Source organism: Ailuropoda melanoleuca, chromosome X (genome assembly GCF_002007445.2).
Source record: "Ailuropoda melanoleuca isolate Jingjing chromosome X, ASM200744v2, whole genome shotgun sequence".
NCBI lineage: Eukaryota > Metazoa > Chordata > Mammalia > Carnivora > Ursidae > Ailuropoda > Ailuropoda melanoleuca.
Window position 1 is genome coordinate 112,152,698 of NC_048238.1, and position 20,081 is coordinate 112,172,778.

The window sequence follows — 20,081 nt, forward strand, 5'->3', positions numbered from 1 at the left end:
CGGGGGGGGGGGGAATTGGGGGGTTGGCGCCCCCTGCTGACAGAGGTGTGGTAATACCACACTGGGGCTTCTCTACCTGTAGGTTGGCCTGAATTGGGAGAAACTCCTGTGACGCTGAGTTGTCTGACGTAACACATCCACACCTGGTGGCTGGAACACCTGCAAAGCTTTTCTCCCCTTTGCCACCCTGCCCCTGTGCACCCCACTGCGCCCTTTGTGTCCCCTGCTGGGCCACCACGGGCACTCCTGGTGCCCTTGTGACTCTGGGCCACTCTTTGATCAACTGTTGGCTCCAGTGATGGGACTGGACAGGATTGGGACATGGGGCCCACTACAGCAGAGCTATTATGCTTGAGTTCCTTCTCCCTGAAGTTCACCCTGGTCTCAGACGACAGGTGAGGGGGGTCCAGCTTTCAGTTTAGAGCTGCTGCTCTGTCAGGCTCAAAAACTAGACTCCAGTGTTAGGCTCTGCGTCCTCATTGCTGAGCAGCCTCATTGTCATTAGTGTCATTGTCATTGTCTTAACATACAACATTTTCCTCCTGCTTCGCATCTGGACCTCATGTTTGCTCCAATCTCTTACCACTCAGCCTGGGGACATTCATCAAACAGCAAGGGTCTTGACTTCCCCACCTGTCCTACCACTTGGTAAGAGCCCTCCTTACTGGACCTGGGCAGTTACTGTCTCATGGATGTTGGCAGAAGACAGGACATGAATAAAGTTGGAGAGCAGTATTCTAGAAGGAATGAGCTAACATACTTTTGGGGTGGGTGCTTAAGGTATCAAAATGCAGTTAACAAAAATAGTTAACTATTTTAAGCATGTTGTCTCCTTCCTTTTGTTATCAGCAAGATGGACATGACTATGGTTGGACTCTTATTTGAAACCTCTACTTTTCTATAGTTTTGGAAAATACCATAAATCTCTGCTTGAAGAAATGGCATAGAGATGGATTTGAAACTTCTGAGTATCATTAATGTTTCATGATCATCTCAGTTTCTTTTCTGAAGGAAACTCACTTAAGGCCAGTTTTGGACCCTGTAAGCAAAATTAGACTGCTACCCTCTCCGCTGCTTCCACCAACTTACCAGCTTGGTTTCTTTGTCATGAAGTCCACATACAGGGCCTTCTTACTTGTTTACACAATGTTAGTGTGATTTCTTGGAGAATTGGGCAAAAAATATATATCTTATCCTGGACCTCATTTCCCAGAAATCATGTTCTGTGATGTTTAGTTCTTAAGGAATCATGAATTTTAAGAGCACTATTTTTCTGAAGAAAATTGACAGTGTTGCACTTTTTTCACATTTAAAAAGACCTGTGACTTATTGACTCACCAAAACTGTCTACCTTTCTGAATTTAAAATGGTAAGAAATGCTGTTAGATGATTGAGAGCAGTGGAATTTTACAAACTACTGACACCTGGCCCTCATCCTAGAGACTGATTTCACTGGCCTAGGGTACCTTTGGGCAGCCTGAGTTTTTGACATGCCTCGTATGTTTCTAATGAGCAACCAAGGTTGAGAACCACTGAAGCAGAGTTGGAACCTGGTGCTAAAAAAGTTCTAGTTCTGCTGTTAACAAGTGACTACTTAACAGGCCCTTAAAGCCTTTTAAATTAAGTGCCATACAACTTTAGATGCCTTCCAGATACCAAAGACAAATGTACAGTTTGTTAAATGTTAGGAGTTGTGTGGAGTGGATGCAGAGAAGGGAGTTGTCACCATAGCATAATGACAGATCAGGAGCTTTTGTCATCAATGGATGCTGAAGTTTTGGGATGAAAAGTAGTGGGATGTGGCCCAGCATATTCCCCTCTCCACTGAGGTCTTTTAGTCACTAGTTAACCAAGTGAGTAAACTTAGCACCACTAGCCCACTTCCAGAATTTTTAGTCTCTAAAATAGAGGAGATCATAGTTCTCACCTTCCCTAGAGACTGAGATTCAGTGCTGTGGTCCCTAACACATAAAAAACACTGGATGAATGTTGAACTTTTCTGATGTCTATTTTATTTTTCTGTGTGTCATAATAGCTGAGAAGAATCAGATTTATTTATTTATTTTAAAGATTTTATTTATTTATTTGACAGAGAGAGGCAGCGAGAGAGGGAACACAAGCAGGGGGAGTGGGAGAGGAAGAAGCAGGCTCATAGCGGAGGAGCCTGATGCGGGGCTCGATCCCAGAACGCTGGGATCATGACCTGAGCTGAAGGCAGACGCTTAGCGACTGCGCCACTCAGGCACCCCGAGAAGAATCAGATTTAAATTGATGTCTGCTGATAGATGTTAAGTGAGACAAGACTGAGTTTAAAGATAGGAAGGAACAATTTATTTGAAGCTTTAAAAGTCCTAAGTAAAGTAGTATACCCTAGGAAAAAAATTTTAAAACAGTCTGAAATTTGACTAGTTAACTGAATAAAAATAATTTTGTCATAAAGCACAGGAAAAGAATGTATTTGATCATATAGTGATTCCTAATGTAAATCCTAGCACTGCTATCAATTGATAATTTTAAATGTAATTTACATTTGTATATGATGTAAACATAGTTGTAAAATGTTTTATTAAATCGTTCCACTATTAACACAATAGTTCATTTAAATGATTTCATGAGAACGTAGCATGGTTACCTTGATTTGTGGACCAAACATCTTTAAGGCAACATTTCTCCAAGTCTCTGGGGAATGTTCACCCTGTGAGGTGCTGTCTGCAAAGTGGGTACCCTTTGGCAAGTACTGCATACAGTAGTCCTTTTCAAAGAATCATAATTTGCAGTAGCATATTGAAAGCTTTGAAGTCTTACAGAAGAGAAACCTGCTAACTTATGTCTAACCTAGCATTCCCCAAACTTATCTGACCACAGAAGCCTTTTGTCCCCCCTTTTACAACAATTCCTAAAAACACTTAAGGGAGTGCTGCTTAAAAGAACAGTTGGTATCAAATAATGATGGTATTTGAATATCACAGACTATCGTATGTTAGTCCATTAATGGCAATGTAGGCTTTTTCTAGCATGCTGAAAGAGGCAAGGGAAGGATCCTCTTTGTTATAAACAATGTTTGTGTTCCCAGAAATTCATGTTGAAATCTTTTCTTTTTTTAAAAAAATTTATTTATTTATTTGAGAGAGGGGCAGCGAGAGAGGAAGCACAAGCAGGGGGAGTGGGAGAGAGAGAAGCAGGCTTCCCACTGAGCAGGAAGCCCGATGCGGGGCTTGATCCCAGAACGCTGGGATCATGACCTGAGCCAAAGGCAGAAAAAGGCAGGCACTTAACAACTGAACCACCCAGGCGCCCTTCATTTTGAAATCTTAACACCCAAGGTGATGATATTTGGAGGTGGGGTCTTTGGGAGATGATTAGTTCATGGAGGTGGAGCCCTCTCAAGTGGGAGTAGTGCCTCTATTAAACAGACCCAGGAAAGCTTGCTCGCTCCACTCCCGACATGTGAAGACACAGCAAGACAGCCATTTGTGAACCAGGAAGCAGGCCCTTACCAGGCATCAAATCGGCTGGTGCCTTGATCTTGGACTTCCAGCCTCCAGAACTGTGAAAAATACATGTCTGTTGTTTATAAGCCTGAATGGACTTAAAGCAGCCTGAATGGACTAAGACAGGGACATACCAGAATTTGTTTCTGCTCCTGCTTAGAAAGTCATCTTTTTCGGGGCGCCTGGGTGGCTCAGTCGTTAAGCGTCTGCCTTCAGCTCAGGTCATGATCCCAGGGTCCTGGGATCTAGTCCCACATCGGGCTCCCTGCTCAGCAGGAAGCCTGCTTCTCCCTCTGCCCCTCCCCCTGCTTGTGTTCCCTCTCTTGCTGTATCTCTCTCTGTGTCAAATAAATAAATAAATAAATAAAATCTTTAAAAAGAAAAAGAAAGTCATCTTTTTCTTTTTGGGGCAGGGTGGAGTGATAGTGATTCTAGCACCTGTTTGAGGCAAGCAAATGGCCTGTTTGATACTGTCACTCTGCCACCACTACATGAAGTCAGTGACAGCTGTCAACAGGCTTCCTTCAGCAGCCTTGTATTAACATCATGAGGATCCACTGTAACGTTTTGATTATAAGGATATAAAGAGTAGATAAACCACCTAAGAATTCTGTTACTGCCTGACTTCCAATGAAGTTTTTTTTTTTCAGTTTTCTCATGATAAATTAGGGGTTGTTAAACATTACAAGAATCATTTCTAGGCATTTCCTACCACTCTGAACAAATACTAAGTGTCTTCTTTTTGCTAGGCACTGTGGTGGGGAGGTAAAAGTGGAAAAAAATGCTCTCCCTGGCACCTGGAAGGACACTTTACTCTGAATTACTGGAAATGCAACAGGTATGGAGTTGGTTTAGAGAAACTTTTGCATTTAGCATGTAGTCTAGGAAAGATATCATAATTGTGGCACTGGAGGGGTGTCTTTTCACCTAATACATGACTAGTTTTATGAATGGTACCAGGAGTCTGAACTCAAATGCTAAAGGCAATTCATTAACACTTATATCTATAATCTTAAGAAGTACATTTAGGGGGCTACTGGGTAGCTCAGTCGGTTGAGTGTCTGACTCTTGGTTTCAAGCCCTACATTGGGCTCCACGCTCAGCAGAGTCTGCTTCAGATTCTCTCTCCCTTTCCCTCTCCCCACTCACACATGGTCTGATAAATACAATCTTTTTTAAAAAATGAAATACATTTAGTACTCATATGTTTTTTTCTAACACCACCAAGCAATTCTCCAGTTCTCAATGGACACTAACTAGGTGTCCTACAAACTTAATTCAGTTATGATCCTATCTACTTGGAATTAGTGTCAGATCGCACAGGTTAAGGGCTCAGTCCAACAAGACTGCCCTTAATTGAAACACCTATTGCTAAGTCCAGATTGTTACCTGTCCTTCTGACTCACTGGCTATAAATCTGAGGTTCCCAGTGACATCCTCCTTGGCTTTGATTACTTTGCTAGAGTAACTACAGAACTCAGAAAAACATTTACTTAAACATTTACCAGATTATTATAAAGGATACAGATGAATACCCAGATGAAGACGTACAAAGGGCAAGGTCCCACAGACAGGAGTTTCTGTCCAAACTCAGGCCTTTTGGGTTTTTATAGAGGCTTCATTACACAGTCATGATTGATTAAATCATTGGCCATTGGTGACTGATGTAACCTGCAACCCCCTCTCCCCTCCCCAGGGGTGGGAGCAGGGTGGGGGATTGAAAATTCCAACCCTCTAATCACATGGTTGGTTCCCCTGGCAACCAGTCTCCATCCATAGGTTACCTAGGGGCTTTCCAAAAGTTACCTCATTAATGTGACCTTTATCACTCTTAATCACTTAGGAAGTTCCATGGGTTTTAGGAGCTCTGTGCCAGGAATAGAGATAAAAACCATATATTTCTTATAAGTCACAATATCACAAATACCAAACCAAAATTTTTCACTTAACAGGTTTATTTTAGCAGCTCAGTTTTATTACATTCTACATATTTAATATACTTATATTTCTATCTGTTCTGCATAGATGGCATATTCATTAACTTTTATAGTTGACTTTTTTGATATTTGCTGCTACCTGGCCTGAAGAAAGAGTCAGGAAGACAAAACTTGCTTGGTGGATACATGGTGCAGCATTTAACTTTTCAGCAGAACTTTACTTTGATGTAGGCTTCACTGTCAGCTTTTCTTCCTCTTCTTTTTCAAATCCCGAACAGACGAGAGATCTTCCCTTAGGATATCGAGCACAACACTTACGCAGTTCTTGGATGACAGCCTGACACTTAGATTCCACGTAGTTGTTGGCTGAAAAACAGACAGGCAGACCCCAGTCATGATCTCATAGAACTAAGGCACAGGGAAGTTTAGATCAGTGCTTTCCACTCCTTTTCACTTTATTGTATCTACAGATCTGGAAGAAAGAGGATGTACCCAAGTCCACTTAATTCTTTCTGATGTATAGACCAGTCAACAGGATAATTAGGGGAAAAAAGCATGATTTACACAGTGGTTGAAAAGGATTCATATAAATTTCCTTTTCTTTAAGGTTGGGTTAATAGCTTATGTGCCCTTTTCTAGGACAGTGGTGGCTGTGAGACCTCCCTACAAGTCTGTGCAACAGAGTTGGCAAACTGCAGCCTCTGGATAGAGTTGAACTCTTTTTTACAGCTGAGAGCTAAGAATGGTTCTTACATTTTTCAAGGGTTGCAAACACACACTCATATACCTACCCATACACTATATAACAAAGACCCTCTGGCCTCCAAAGCCTAAAATATTTCCTATTTGGCTCTCTACAGAAAATATTTGTAGACCTCTACTATACATAGACCTTAAGTCAAGGAGAACTTGACCTAAAGGTTCTAGGTTAGCTGCAGTTGCTCTGGGGTGCATGGGAGTTAGTCCAGGATTAGAAAAAAACCCCAATTCTGACTAGAAAGAATATAGTGGAGTGGCTGAGTCCAAGCTTGGAGCCAGACCAAAAGAGTTCAAATCCTCACTGTACCCCTTACAGGTTGTGTGACCCTGGACAAGTTACCTAACTTCTGTGTCAATTTTTCCATCTATAAAATGGGGGTCATAGTAGCATCCACCTCATGGATGAAAGGATTAAATGACTTAATATGTTTAAAACCCTTACAGCTGTGCTTAATGCTAACTCATAGTCCTTCCAGCCCTCAATCCTCCCACACTGTAGCCATGTGTTGCTAATTCAAATAAGGTAAGAATTTATTTGGGAGAAGAAACTGTGAAAAACATTTTCCTTTTTCTTAAATTTGGAGTAAGGAAAGAAAAGGATGAATAAAGTAGCATTATTTCACTACACATTAACATTTTAGATTAAGATTTTTATGAAATATTGCTTACATCATAAAATGAAAAATCTAAGAATGAAAGTTAAAAGTCAAAGGAAATATACAAACAATGGTTTTCTTTAGTAGTGAATCTTTGGGTAAATTCTTAACATTTTTCCTTCAGACCCTTCTATATTTTCATGGGCATCCATCTCTACCACTTTAATAATGAGAAAAGTTATCAAAAACATCAGTTTTGAAGTTCAGAAAGTCGTGTAGCTTTTTCTATCTGTTCTTCTGCCAATAATCATTCGCTGATTTAAAAAAAAAATCCTCTAGCATTTGGTCAAACTTATTGGCCAATTTAAAACCAAATTGGGGGAAAAAGATCAAGTGGACAGATCACATCAAATATGCTTTAGTTGAAGTCTGCTTTTGCCTTTAAGACTGTTGCTGACTTTGACATCCTGAATTCCAAATAGTATTTTTAAACCCCGATTTCTAACCTGATTGCTTTTTAAAAGTGGGTTGTCAGCCACAGTGAAGTATAACCAACCCATTTAAAATTAGTCTTTTTAAAAAAGGACTTTGCTCAGCTTATTAATTCTCAACTCTGGCTGTACATTAAAATAACCTGATTAGCTTTTTAGACTGATTCCTGCCCAGAACCCATCCTCAGGAAGTATGATTTAATTGTTCTAGGCAAGAGCATTTTTAAAGCTCTTCAGGTGATTCTAATATACAACCAGGATTGCAAACACGAAGCTTGGATCATATCACTTTTTATTTTCTGCATCTTTGATGAAACAATGAGAAAAATCTTCAGGATAATTACAGAAATACTACATTTGAGAGGAGCTCATATCATTTGCTGATAAAAAGAAAAATCGGTCTCTTGTAGTTAGTTCACAGATAAAGTGGAAAAATATAAAAAAGCATTTAACATACTACCTTGTAAACATTTCTGTATTTCACAGGCTTGTTTCTGGCACGGATCCTTCTGCGGCATATCCAGAAAACTAAAATAAGAAAAATGATTTTTATTTTGTCTTTTATCCATAAAGACTTTAAAGCCCCTCTAGATGGAATTTTCTTCTGAGACAACCAGGTATGCTAGAAAACAATTGCACTAAAAAATACTCTTCCCATTCATAGGATGAATCAACTATATTTTTATAATATCCATTTCATTCAATTTGGAAGACATATATAGCTTTACATGAAAATAAAACCTTGAATTCAATCACCTCATCTTGAATATTGTAAACCAACTGTGGGCTAGAGGAGCCGATGCCACAGCCCAATAGGCCTGCCCACTGCTCAAATCTATCATTCACAGAACCACCCTTGGTAAATCATTAAACTCCTTGAGCCTTTTTCCTTATAATTCATGTGTAAAATGGGGATCATTCCTACCTACCTCAAAGCATTAATGGAAGGATTAACTGTGATATATAAAGTGCACAGAATAGTGCCTGGAAGGAAGGCAGTAAGGATTCAATACACGGTAGCTATGATTCCCAAAATTTTTTAAAAAGTAAAACCTTTTAATGTACATAAACAGTTATGACTACTTTAACTCAGAAAATTCTTTATCAGGTAGTAAATGCTTTCCTAGGAATCAGCAATATTTGGTGCTATTATTACTTCCTGAGAAAGGTGCTAAACAGCTAAAATAATCTTTGGAGCTCTTGCAGAAACCAACTTATTTAAAATATCTGTAACCAGAGAATGAATTTAAGTGCCCACAATTTTGATTAGCAACCTCTAATAATCTGAAGGCACAATTTCAGAAAGGAAAAAGGCCCAGGAGCCTTTGCAGCTAATTCATTAATTCAATAATGTCCTCCTTTTTTCAGAGCCCCCTAAGTTCTCAGTAGATCCAAGTTAGGTCAGTACTGGGAGGGGAAACACTGGAGCAAAACCTAGGATATTTACAGGATGGGAGAAGGAAAGGCAGGTGAATTGCTGCAGGGCAAATAAGCGACAAATAGATGTTGATGCTGCTAGGAGCTGCTCTCTTCTCTCTAAATCAGTACCAAGTCCTTGGTGATCAGGGCATCTGTTCTGTAGCAGGTGCTGACTTTTGTGGGATTCATCAGATCCCAGTTCCAGCTGATGATGTCCATTAAAGGTTCTATGGCAATTTCCAAAGGAGTCAATTTCAAGTTACGTATCCTGACTAAGTGCTTTTGTTGACTTGCTTTCTGCCTGTGTAACCCCCTCTCTGCAGTTCCACTTGTGGTGTTCTTCATGACCCTTCCTAAGCTTCTGTGTTCTTGAGCAGTTTTTCAACCCACTCCCTCCCCCCAGGACCACAGGTGGGTGCACTGCAGTGGTGGATGAAGTGATTGCCATATACTGAACAGAACAGAGGATCATATCTTCCTAGAATCCCAGCACCTGGAAAAAAAATAGATCATTAAAATCACCACAACTGAACAGAGTGAAAAAGAAGAAGGGAGAACAGGGGAGAAATAGAAATACATACCAGGTTAATCATCAGGCAAAAGCTTAAGCAACAGCTCCTGTACTCCCCTGACCTGTCAGAAAAAGAAAAGTTTATAGAGTACTCTGTTGTCAGAGCCTCAATACAATGGAAAATGATTAAGCAACATGGGTACCATTAAATGATGCTGGATCTGCCACAAGCGAGAGTTGTTATCCATGTAGCGTTCCTCGGGGTAGAGTTGCCACATGAGAGGTAGCTGGGAGGTAAGAAGGTGACTTGGCCTAGCTGCGTCACCTAAGGGAACCTGAACTTGCTGGACGCGTGCCCTTAGGAAACTCGTCTCCTAATGGAAAAAAAAATGATCAAAAATAAAAAGCAAAGATGTCAGGATTTTGAGACTGGTTAGAAACCAAGTTGCTTGAAAGCAAAATCAATAAAAAAAAAAAATAAGCAAAATGTAAACAGTTACCTCTTCCACGACGGCCACCCACGTGCGCTGGTATTCGTCGCGGTAGATACCCTCTTGGTGAACCCAGAGGTGATCGGGTGGAGCCCCCACATCCTCTCCTGCCATTCTGGGCTTTGGGTTCCAATTCTAGCCCTGCTTTTCTCCACCTAAGCCTGCAGCACCCGCGCACAGGACACAGGTGTGACTTTTTGGGTTTGAATGAACTCACCAGTGAGCAAGGTGACCTGGTACTAGCAACCACCAATGAGAACAAAAACTCTTATATATGTCTGCTTGCACAGCCTAAATAGAGCCGAGGCCATCTGAAGCTCCCTGCAAGACACTGAAGTGACACTCGGCAGAGCCTCAGGTCATGCTAACTGTTGACTGTGAAGCACTCAGCTCCTCAGCTCTGGGGAGTTCTGTGGAAATGTAGGACTAGCACCTCAGGAAGCTGGGCAGTGGTGTCACAGTCTTTGCATTCACAAAGCAGCATCTGACAAAATGTATTAGCAACAGAGTATGCACAGGCACTTATTTGGGCAACAATGGACACGTGTGCCATATTCCCCAGGTAAAAGCCCCTTTCAAACAAGTCCATTTTAAAGGATTGTGAAGGCTGAATTATGAGCATCTCTTTCTAAATTAAAAGTTTGTTTTAAGGACAAACGATCTATTTATCAGCTTACTTAGAAAGGTTACTTATAGCAGTTGGGCATTTCCAGAAGGGGGTTTTCATGTTAAGGGAAACATTTAAGGTAGCTTCATGGAATTTTGAAGCTGCAAAAGACTTTGGGGATCATGGTGGTTAGGAGCTGATTGTTATCTATCTAGGTTCTTGTTTCATTTTAATGCTGCAGGATGTCACAGGAACCCATTTTTTCACAGAGGTGTGCATTTAAATTCTGATTTCCCAAGTCAGAAGGCCAGAAAAACCCCTCTGCTGTTTGAGAGGTGTAAAGGAAGCATACCTCCTGGGCAATCTCTTTCCATAACGCAGACTCAGTTCTAACCCCGTAAGGATTTTCTGCCTAGCTCATTTCAGGGCCTCACAATTACTTGACCTGCATTTTGCAGGAATGAATTGTTTGTACCTGGCTCCTAGCATCATTACATGGTTTCACTGTATTTCTACCTTTGACAGAGCAGTTACAGCAGTGGGGCATCTGCCCCACGAAACAAAGGCCTATTCTCATTAGGTGGCCTTTAGGTAGGAGAGCAACTGCAGCACATCTCGGGAGGTTGTTAAACCATTCCTGGAGATTGTCAAGAGCAAATGAGATGCCAGAACACAGTATGATACAGCCCAGGAAAAAACCAGAAAAAACTAATTGAGCTAAACCAAGCCCTCTTCTCAAGGACAACAATTTGATTTATTTTTCTTAACACTGTTAGTTCACTTTCCCTAAAAGTAGAAGAAGATATCTTGTATAGACTTAAGAAATGGTCTGATTTCAGTGGATAATTTAAGAGCATCATAGTTGCTTCACCCATTGTACCCGAATGGAGTTGACTCTGAGCCCATCATAAGTTCCCACCTAAAAGAACCCCTTCTCCACCAAATCCCAATTTCTCTCAGGGGCAACAGCACCTCTCCTAATCTTGTGGACTCAAAACTTACGAGTTATCTTGGACTGCTTCCTCTTCCTCAGTTGCTACATCCTATCTGTCACCAATTCCAGCAAGCACCACTACCACTGTATTTGAGACAAACTTTTCCCTAAATACTAGTATTTCCCTAAATACTAGTATTTCCCTAAATACTAGCTCCAAATCCTTGCTCTAGCTTTCTACTTGCCTAAATTGCTTCCACAGGCCATTCTGTCTATCTCAGTACTATTATAGCAGAGTGCAGGTACCTGCCTTCTCTCTGAAAACTTCTTGCCTCTTAGGACTACTGCAGCATTTATGTCTCAGCTCAAGCTCATAATTTGGTCTCTAATTATAAATTGCCTTTTTATATTTGCTCTGCTTATTTCACACGCCCTGTCTCCCCTCAAATACAGTATTATAAGCTCTTCGATAACAGGAATGATATAGTAGTACTGGGTACCCTAAGTCTCAATACTAGTCAGTGTTCCTGTGAGTGGATATGTATGCAGAGTAGAGCGGGGAAACAGATAAAGACCACATATACATGGGTAGAGATTGATTCTCTAGGTATATTATATAACTATATATTTTTTCAAAGCCATTTTTTTCCATTTAGCAGATACAATCATTCGGCCTCTCCTTTTCCCCAGGGCTTTGGAACGGAGAGATACAAACAAAAACCAAGTAAATACTAATGTGAAAAAAATATATATATTAAAGTCTGGATTTTGAGTACAGAAGAAATAAGTATGGCCATTTAAAAAAAAATAGAAACCAAGTGTTAAGAGTTTCAGTACCATCTCACCTTCACAGGTCCATTCATGGATAGACAACTAATATATTGACATTTAAATTTATTTTGAATGAAAAGCAAAATTTTACTGGTTACACTGACATTAAAAAGAAATTATTCCAGTGGTATAGAGGGCAAATACATTGGAGATGATAGTCTGAGTTACTGTGAATTACTACAAAGAGGCCTATGAGTCACTACAAAATATTCTCAGAAGAAAGGCAGTGTGATGTGCTGCTGTGACCTAAAGGCCAACATGCTGGACATCAGTAGGATGAGCCTGGGAACAAACTCCAGCACATGACCCTGGATTTGTGTTGCTACCACTCACTGAGATGCTGCCATATGAACACGAACCAACAACATCCTTACCAGAGAAAAGCAAAGGCTGAATGACTAAGATTAAGATGAAGGACCATAAAATCACAGGTTGTATAAATTGCAAACCATTTCCCTAAAATGTGGTTCTTGGAACACTTGCCCCTAACTTTTTCCTTGGTCAAATAAGTTTGGGAATCTTACAGTCATAAAGCTCATTAGTGTAGTAAAAGCTCTGGCAAGTTACACAGTAAAGAAACTTTATTTTAACATTTCCCAAATTTATTTGACTAGAGAACATTTTTCTGCACATGAAACTTGTTCACAAAATTCAGAACCCCTTGAACTAAGATGAATCTCTTAAATCCTCAAGATAAACTCAGGTACAACATGCAGTATAATACACAACATAAACCTCTTCCTCTTAACTCAAAAGAGTACTACCATTTCCAAATTCACATGGATTCAAAAACTGTTTATATGCTTTATCATCTATTAAGGCACTAAAGCAGACTGTCCCCATGGGGGTCACTTTGGTGTCATGGCTAGAGACGATACTGGCCCAGACTATTTCCTGGTAAGGCATTTCATAAATTATGTTTTAAATGGATGGTATACAACACAGAAAGGCTTCCTTAAGAAAAATACAATTTACTCCAATTTCCAGGTGTTTGAACAATTTTTAAACAATCAGCTCATTATACTTATTTTCTTTGAAGTGAATTAATAAAGTGATTTAATTACAATGGGTGAAGTTACTAAGAATGCATGCCCTGGAGTCAGCCTGACCTGGGTATGAATCCTGATTTTGCCACTTAGTAGCTTTGTGACTTGGGACAAGTTAACCTCTCTACACTTGTTTTCTGAGGTGTAAAATGAGAAATAAACAACATATTGATCATAATGGTCAGCACTTATTTAGCACTTATTATATGTTTTACGTATACTGACTCTTATAATCTTCATTATCACCTGATTAGATGGATACTGTTATTACGTCCACTTAAAGATGAGGGAAGTAAGGTACAGAGAAGTTAGGTAACTTGCATGAAGTCCCAACACAGGTAGGAAGTTGTACAGTCTGATTCCAGTTGGGGCAGTTTACATATAAAGCTATATAAATGCTTGGTAGAGTGTCTAGCACAAAATAAGCTTGCCATAAATTTTAATAGCCTTTTTCTGTACTCCAATTAAACATTTAGGACTGTAAAATGCAGCCATGAGCATTATAAAAGTTAGAGAATGTTCTGATATTTGAGTTTGACTAACAGCAACAATTAAAAAAAATGTGCTTTTTTTTTTCTCTTGAAGGTGCCTAAAGGCACTTTATAAACTCAAAATATTCCATTGCTAAATAAAATAATGAGAAGAGCAGCTATCGTTTCGTTGTCCCATTAATGCAGGGCATACAAGCCATGAACAGTAACTGGAAATAATATATGGTGTACAATTGAAACTTGAGAAAATTTAGGTGGGTCCAATGTAATTGCACACTTGAAGTTTTGCCCAATCTTCATCATTATCAAGATGAATCATGGAAAGAGGTGCCGTGTGATCCTTAAGCATTAGGTAAAAATGGAGGTTGCTGGTATATATGTCACAGATAATTTCAGTGGATGCGGGCCGTATCTGTGGGGGGACTTGGATTGGAACTGAGTTGGGAGAAAAGAGCAAAGCATCAACACCTCTTCAAGTAGCACCTTGGGAATGTTCCCTTTCCAGTACTGCCATGCCTGCCTGGCTTCAACACCGCACAGGGAATAGAAAACCAGATCAAACAAACAAACACTGATGGGCTGTGGAGGCGGCACGGCATGTATTTTTCTTTGATTTAGAATGGTTTCTAAAATCCACGTGTAATTCCTAACCTTGGGAGTTGAAAGATCTGTACTTTTACCCGTGGTACGTTTGACATTCCTGAAAAGAAAATTACTTTTACATAGAATTTCACCATGTCTGAAATCATGAAGGCAAGGATTGCTGAGGAAACTTATATTGTGGATATCGACTGCGATACATCTGAGACGTTCAATAAAAACTGAAGTCCCCCATCCCCGTTCCCTGTATCGAACACATAAGATACCTAAAAGCCTTTGTAGAACACAGCAGTAGCCAAGCTTAAGAGTGATACTTTTTCAGATACAGTATAGCACTGTTTCTGGAAGAGGTTACTCACATGAATATAATGTTTCTTGGGCTAATTAATCCGCCTCAGGAGCAGCGAGGCTAAAACTTCCAGGTCCCCCGCCCTGGGCCACTCAAGCCAGGATCGGGACGTGAGCCTGGGGCGAGCCGAGGGGCATCCCGGGCCGAGGTCACCCGAACCGAAGTTATGAGGCGAGGGCCGGCAACCGGAAGTGGTCCAGGGAGAGTTGTACAAAATTCAGGGGCCGTAACTTGGAAACAAAACGGAATAAAATAAAACCTGAACTGTCTTAGGACCGAATTTCAAAAGAGCGTCCCCCTGGCTCAGGAGGCCGGCGCGCGCGGCGAGGCCGCCTTAAAGGGCTATCCCCGGAGCGTGTAGGCCGCGTACGGCTCTCTTCAGCGGGCGGGCAAAATGGGCGCGGGCGCTCGAGAGGCGCCGGCCCGGCCGCCCGGGCGCCGCTCACAGAGCACGTCGGCCCGCAACCCGGGAGCGCCGCCTCCCTGCCCACCGCCCGCACTCCTCAAGCCCCGCCCCCGCGGAACCCGCGCTCCAGAGCACCCGGTTGGCCAGGCCCAGAGTGGGCCCGAGGCGGACGTGAGCAGGGTCGGACCAAGATGGCGGTGCAGGTGGTACAGGCGGTACAGGCGGTTCATCTCGAGTCGGATGCTTTCCTAGTTTGTCTCAACCACGCTCTAAGCACAGAGAAGGAGGAGGTGATGGGACTGTGTATAGGGGAGGTGAGTAGGTCAGTTAGCCTGACCGGAACCCTGCTGAGCAGTCGCAGCGTGTCCCCGGGGTGGGTGTTGGCAGCGCCCAGGACTGCGGAGACTACAGGCACCTCCGACCTAGACTCTTGGACTGACCCTTTGGATGGTCAGGTAGTGGGGGCCCCGTTTCCTCTATCTCTGGACGCTTGTTTAGCTTCCCGCAAACCCGCAGCGATCTGCATAATCCTCTGGGTGGGCCTTGCAGTTTCTCTTGTAGTCTGTGGCTTTTCTCTAGATCTGGAGTTACAACCCCGTTGACCAAAACCGCAAGTCAGGCCTAAAGACACTGTACTATAATGAGGACACCACTGTATTAAAAAGTAGCCAACCACGATTAGGGCCCCTGGCCTCGCCTCCAGTCTTCCTTTGGGGAAGCCTTCTAAGTGTATCAGAAAACCTAACAGAGAAGAGGGTTTCAAAGACGCAAAGGTTTCCTTCCACTGAGTTAAGTGTTGCAGAGGGGCAAAAGAGGAGGAGGAGATAGACCTTACTTGTTTACAATCCGAAGTAAGAATTCTCCAGTCTTTCGTGCTGGTGTACAGGAACACATGACCCAAGTTTCATATAATCTCCATCCATGTACATCAAACTACCGTAATGTGATCAATGATGTTTTCTGCTTTTTCCCACTCTAGTTGAATGATGACACAAGGTAAGATTATATTTGTTTACTCATATCTTTTGATCTCTGTGTCACTGTTTACTCAAAATTATGACAAGTTTGCAATATTGTGTACAACTTGTATTTTAAGTTACCATTATGAGTCCGGAGCTCCGTCAATGATACACTTTGAATTCCACCCCAACCCTGAAGGTTGGTTTCCACCTTACTTCCTATTAGGAGAATTTTCAGTTGATATATGTATGACCTTATGTAAAAAATATGGGTAGGGGTACCAAGATCAGGAGTGAACCTGTGAAACCTCTTAAACATAGAATTTTGTTGACTCATACAGTGCTGTTACTTTCCATTTTATTGCTTGATATGTTTTATGTTCTCTGTCCCCTGAAATGACAATGAAATACAGGTAATTTTCTTTGCAGCAGTTGATAAGCATATCAAGAGACATTTCCCCCTATTGACTCATTCCTTCATCTAAATTGTCAATGGCTTTCTGCCTCCCCCTGGTGGGCCCTATGGTGATCTCAAAGATGCCCAGGAACTTGAATTCTTCAGAAGGCAAAAGCTTTAGGTGACCTTTATTTAAATTTCAAAGCATAGCAGAGTGTGTATTTCTCAAGCCTACCTCCTTAATACCCAGGATTCTAGGAATTTCGATTTGCCGCTGAACAGATTATGTACTTAGCCACTCTTCCTTTGTTTCTGCCAAGGTTTCATTGCAAAAACTGTGAATCTTGTTACTTTGCTTTAATATCTTTTTATATTGCAAACCTCAGTTCCCTTTTTCCCCCCTAATTTATCCCCAAAAGGAGTGACTCCAAATTTACATATACCGGAACTGAAATACGCACAGTTGCTGAAAAGGTATGTGTGCTGGAATTTTGCATGATCGAAACTTTCAGCTGGGGAGGGATTTCGGAACTGAAATTTCTGTCCTCAATTTGATGATCTCAGGGATTAACCTGGTTTGTGCAGGCCCACACTTGTGGCTGGGTACAGTGCTCTCTCTAGTGAAATCAGATTAAGAGTGTACTCACTAGGACTGGAACCTAATTTTTCAATTTGTAGGAAATTCAGGTGAATAATCGCTCTCAGCTCTCCTCCTTGCGGTTGTCTGCCTGATCTCTGGTCCTTCTCCCTCCTTCCTTGAGATTTTTGTCTGGTTTGCTTCCTTGAAATCTGTGAATTCTTTCACATCACTGTTATCTCCTTATCTCAAGTCCCGATACCTACATACCTACTTGGGCAACCTTCTCCTATAAGCAAACTATTCATAACTCATAATTCTTAGTCTTCCTTGACTTTTTTCCTGTTTACAGTCCTGCCTCTTCTTTTCTGGCATGCTCTAGCCTTCATGGTCTAGTATAATGCTTTTCAACCTATACTTTTTGGGATAGGGCCATTTCATTGGTTTTCCAATATGTTGCAGGCCACTGCTTTTGTAAAATACGATAAAAATAAATTATGGCCTCTTCTCTGCCAAGCAGATGATGGATATGATAAAAACTATCAGGCAACAAATCCATCTACTTTTTACCCCTATATCCAAACTTCTCCATGTTAACCACTTGGCCTCCTTTCTTCCCATATCAAGGAAAGAAGTTTACTTCCTATTCAAAGCTACAGATTCTTCAAAGACATTGCTTATCAAATATCCTCTCTTCTGACTCTTCAACCTTTTGACAGGCTTTTCCCCCTTAGGATACAAATGTGCTTAAATTACTCTCATTTTCACAAAGGAAAGAAAAATAACTTTTCAATCCTGTATATTCTTGTAGTCAGTACTCTTATATCCTTCTTTTAATAGCCAGACCTCTTAAAAGGATAGGCTACAATCATTGTTTCTTTACCTTCAATAGTCACACATACCAAGGTCTGGTTTCCAGTTCTGTATCTCCAGCCACCTCCCCATTGCTGTATCAGTGGATTATTTCTTGGTGCTTATCTTAATCTTTCTCCTCGGAGCTCTGAACTGTCATGGGTTTTTTTGTTGTTGTTGTTGTTGTTTTTGTTGTACCTCCCTCTTCCACTCCCCTCCCTCCCAGCCATTATGGACTCTTCATTCTCTGCATTAAAGTTTCTGGCTTGGCCTCCTTGCCTTCCTGGAATGTCTTCTGGGCAACATTACCTTCCCTATGGCTTTGGCTACAACACTGAAGTTAGATGTGTCTTTAAATCTTTCCTCTGGTACTCACTGTGTGACTTTGGGCATGTTAGTTATTTAACATCTGTGAGCTTTGATTTCTTTGTCTGTAAAACAGGGATAATAACAGTCACCAACCTCATAGCATTGTTGGGAGAGTTGGATTTGGGTAATGTATGTAAAATGACTCATTTGTAAAATGGACATAATAATAGTACCAATGTCAGTGTGTCACTGGGGAGATTATTTATTTATTTACTTATTTTTAATTTCAAGTTTTAATTGAAATTCCAGTTAGTTAACATGTAGCATAATATTAGTTTCAGGAATAGAATTTAGTGATTCATCACTTACATATAACACCCACTGCTTATCACAAGAAGTGCCCTCCTTAGTACCCATCACTCATTTAACCCATCCCCCTGCCCACTTCCCTCCATCAACCCTTAGTTTGTTCGCTATAGTTAAGAGTCTGTTTTATGGTTTGCCTGTCTTTGTTTTTTCCCCATGTTCATCTGTTTTGTTTCTTAAATTCCACATATGAGTGGAATCATATGGTATTTGTGTTTCTCTGATGGACTTACTTCACTTCATAATATGCTCTAGCTCCATCCACATAGTTGCAAATGGCAAGATTTCATTCTTTTTATGGCTGATATTCCATTGTGTGTGTGTTTGTGTTTGTGTGTGTATACACACACATATACTTATCATATACCACCTCTTCTTTATCCATTCACTAGTTGATGGACATTTGGGCTCTTTCCATAATTTGGCTATAGTAGATAATGCTGCTATAAACATTGGGGTGTGTGTATCACTGGGGGAGTTACCAAGTTAATAAATGGAAAGCACTTTTCCAAGTGCCTGACACATGCAGGTAGCCAATAAATATTGGCCATTCTGACTGTTGTTGTTAATATCCAGTAGATACTAGTTAATATCAGTTTTCCTAAGCTCTAGTACTTCATAGACTACTGCCTGTTTCAAATTTAGCTGGACACAGGCATCTTCAACTAACATGTTCAAAACTGAACCTTCCCTCTTCCTCAAAGCCACTCCAGCATTCCTCCTGCCACAGTAGTTCCCAAGCCTGGGGGCACCTTGGAATTACCTAGTACTCTTACAAAATCCTGATGCCAGCTCCATTGGTCTGGGGTGAGACCTAGGCGGCAGGAGTTTGAAAAACTCCCCAGATGATTCTAATGTGCAGCCATGTTTGGGAACCACTCGAAGCCATTCAGAACTGTGGATTGCTTTCATATTATTTCCAACACTTCATCCCAACTGCTGCTACCTTATTGGAGGTCCTTATCACTTCTTTTCTTGAATACTCGCTAGCCTCTCCTCAGTCTTCTTGGCTCGAGTCTCTTGCCTCTAGTTCTATCTTCTGATTGCTTAGGGTATGATCTTTTGAGAACGTAAGTCTGACATACCTCTGCTTAAAATCAGTGCATTTCCCTTAATGAGGCCCCGTTAGTTAACCATTCAGGGTCTTTTTTAAGATAAATTTTAAGATAAATTTCTATCTATCTTCGAGTTCTACCCGTGGTAAATTATGGCATTTTCCAGGTTATGCTGTATCTGCTGGATATTGTGCTTGGACTGCTTCCCGCTCTTCTGCTTGGTTAACTCCTTACCTCTTGCAGGTGCTGCCTGTCTCCTTTAAGGAATCTGCCCTGACCTGTAGGCTAGGTTAGATAGCCTCCTCTGTGCTATGGTAGCTCCTTGAGCATATCTATCACAGTGCATAGAGTTGTTTACCTTTCTCTCTTCCTGGACATGACTACTGTATCCTGTTTATCTTTGTGTACTTAGGCCCTCATGTAGGGCCTTACGTATAAGTATATATTCAATAAATATATGTTGTTTGTGAAGGAACATACATTCACTAAAATAGGAAATTAGTGTTTACCTGCCCATGAGCTGTGGAGAGGCATGCCAGGGGGCACAAATTTCTATAAAGGGCCTGATGGTAAATATTTTTAGCTTTGCGGGTCATACATTCTTTGT

At 41.1% G+C, this 20,081-nt stretch overlaps 4 protein-coding genes across 11 annotated transcripts in view; 2 read left to right on the plus strand and 2 right to left on the minus strand.

Moving 5' to 3' along the window:
- The window catches only part of FUNDC2 (FUN14 domain containing 2), a 30,418-nt gene extending 21,190 nt beyond the window's left edge, over window positions 1-9,228 (plus strand). The window contains exons 5-7 of one of the 2 annotated variants that reach the window (XR_004622433.1): window positions 4,241-4,329; window positions 7,761-7,891; window positions 9,097-9,228. Coding sequence is in view for 1 of the 2 variants with exons in the window: in XM_019793084.2 (XP_019648643.1) it covers window positions 4,241-4,329; window positions 7,761-7,806 (135 nt within the window). In the remaining variant the exon portion in view is untranslated. Of the gene's footprint in view, window positions 1-4,240; window positions 4,330-7,760; window positions 8,023-9,096 lie in introns of those variants that run through there. The other variant, XM_019793084.2, reaches the window with a different exon arrangement.
- Window positions 5,394-14,701, minus strand: CMC4 (C-X9-C motif containing 4). Of its 4 annotated transcripts, none has more exons than XM_019793086.2 (3): window positions 8,823-9,164; window positions 7,735-7,802; window positions 5,394-5,794 (listed from the first exon to the last, which is right to left on the minus strand). In XM_019793086.2, the coding sequence occupies exons 2-3, from the start codon at window positions 7,790-7,792 to the stop codon at window positions 5,646-5,648; spliced, it is 207 nt and encodes a 68-aa protein (XP_019648645.1). In that variant the 5' UTR covers window positions 7,793-7,802; window positions 8,823-9,164; the 3' UTR covers window positions 5,394-5,645. The 4 variants fall into 4 exon arrangements, with proteins under 4 accessions (XP_019648645.1, XP_019648644.1, XP_011215306.1 ...); XM_011217004.3 differs by having other exon boundaries at window positions 5,395-5,794; window positions 8,722-9,163; XM_002930250.4 differs by lacking the exon at window positions 8,823-9,164 and adding an exon at window positions 14,564-14,701 and having other exon boundaries at window positions 5,396-5,794.
- Window positions 9,046-14,701, minus strand: MTCP1 (mature T cell proliferation 1). Of its 2 annotated transcripts, XM_002930249.4 has the most exons (5): window positions 14,564-14,701; window positions 9,705-9,856; window positions 9,408-9,578; window positions 9,275-9,326; window positions 9,046-9,186 (listed from the first exon to the last, which is right to left on the minus strand). In XM_002930249.4, the coding sequence occupies exons 2-4, from the start codon at window positions 9,807-9,809 to the stop codon at window positions 9,279-9,281; spliced, it is 324 nt and encodes a 107-aa protein (XP_002930295.1). In that variant the 5' UTR covers window positions 9,810-9,856; window positions 14,564-14,701; the 3' UTR covers window positions 9,046-9,186; window positions 9,275-9,278. The 2 variants fall into 2 exon arrangements, with proteins under 2 accessions (XP_002930295.1, XP_034505557.1); XM_034649666.1 differs by lacking the exon at window positions 14,564-14,701 and having other exon boundaries at window positions 9,705-14,539.
- Window positions 14,702-15,064: 363 nt separating this feature from the next.
- Window positions 15,065-20,081, plus strand: part of BRCC3 (BRCA1/BRCA2-containing complex subunit 3) — a 61,755-nt gene continuing 56,738 nt past the window's right edge. The window contains exons 1-3 of one of the 3 annotated variants that reach the window (XM_002930251.4): window positions 15,069-15,273; window positions 15,939-15,955; window positions 16,735-16,789. In XM_002930251.4, the coding sequence (XP_002930297.1) occupies window positions 15,151-15,273; window positions 15,939-15,955; window positions 16,735-16,789 (195 nt within the window). In that variant the 5' untranslated portion in view covers window positions 15,069-15,150. Of the gene's footprint in view, window positions 15,274-15,938; window positions 15,956-16,734; window positions 16,790-20,081 lie in introns of all 3 variants that reach the window. The other 2 variants (XM_002930252.4, XM_034649664.1) reach the window with 2 other exon arrangements.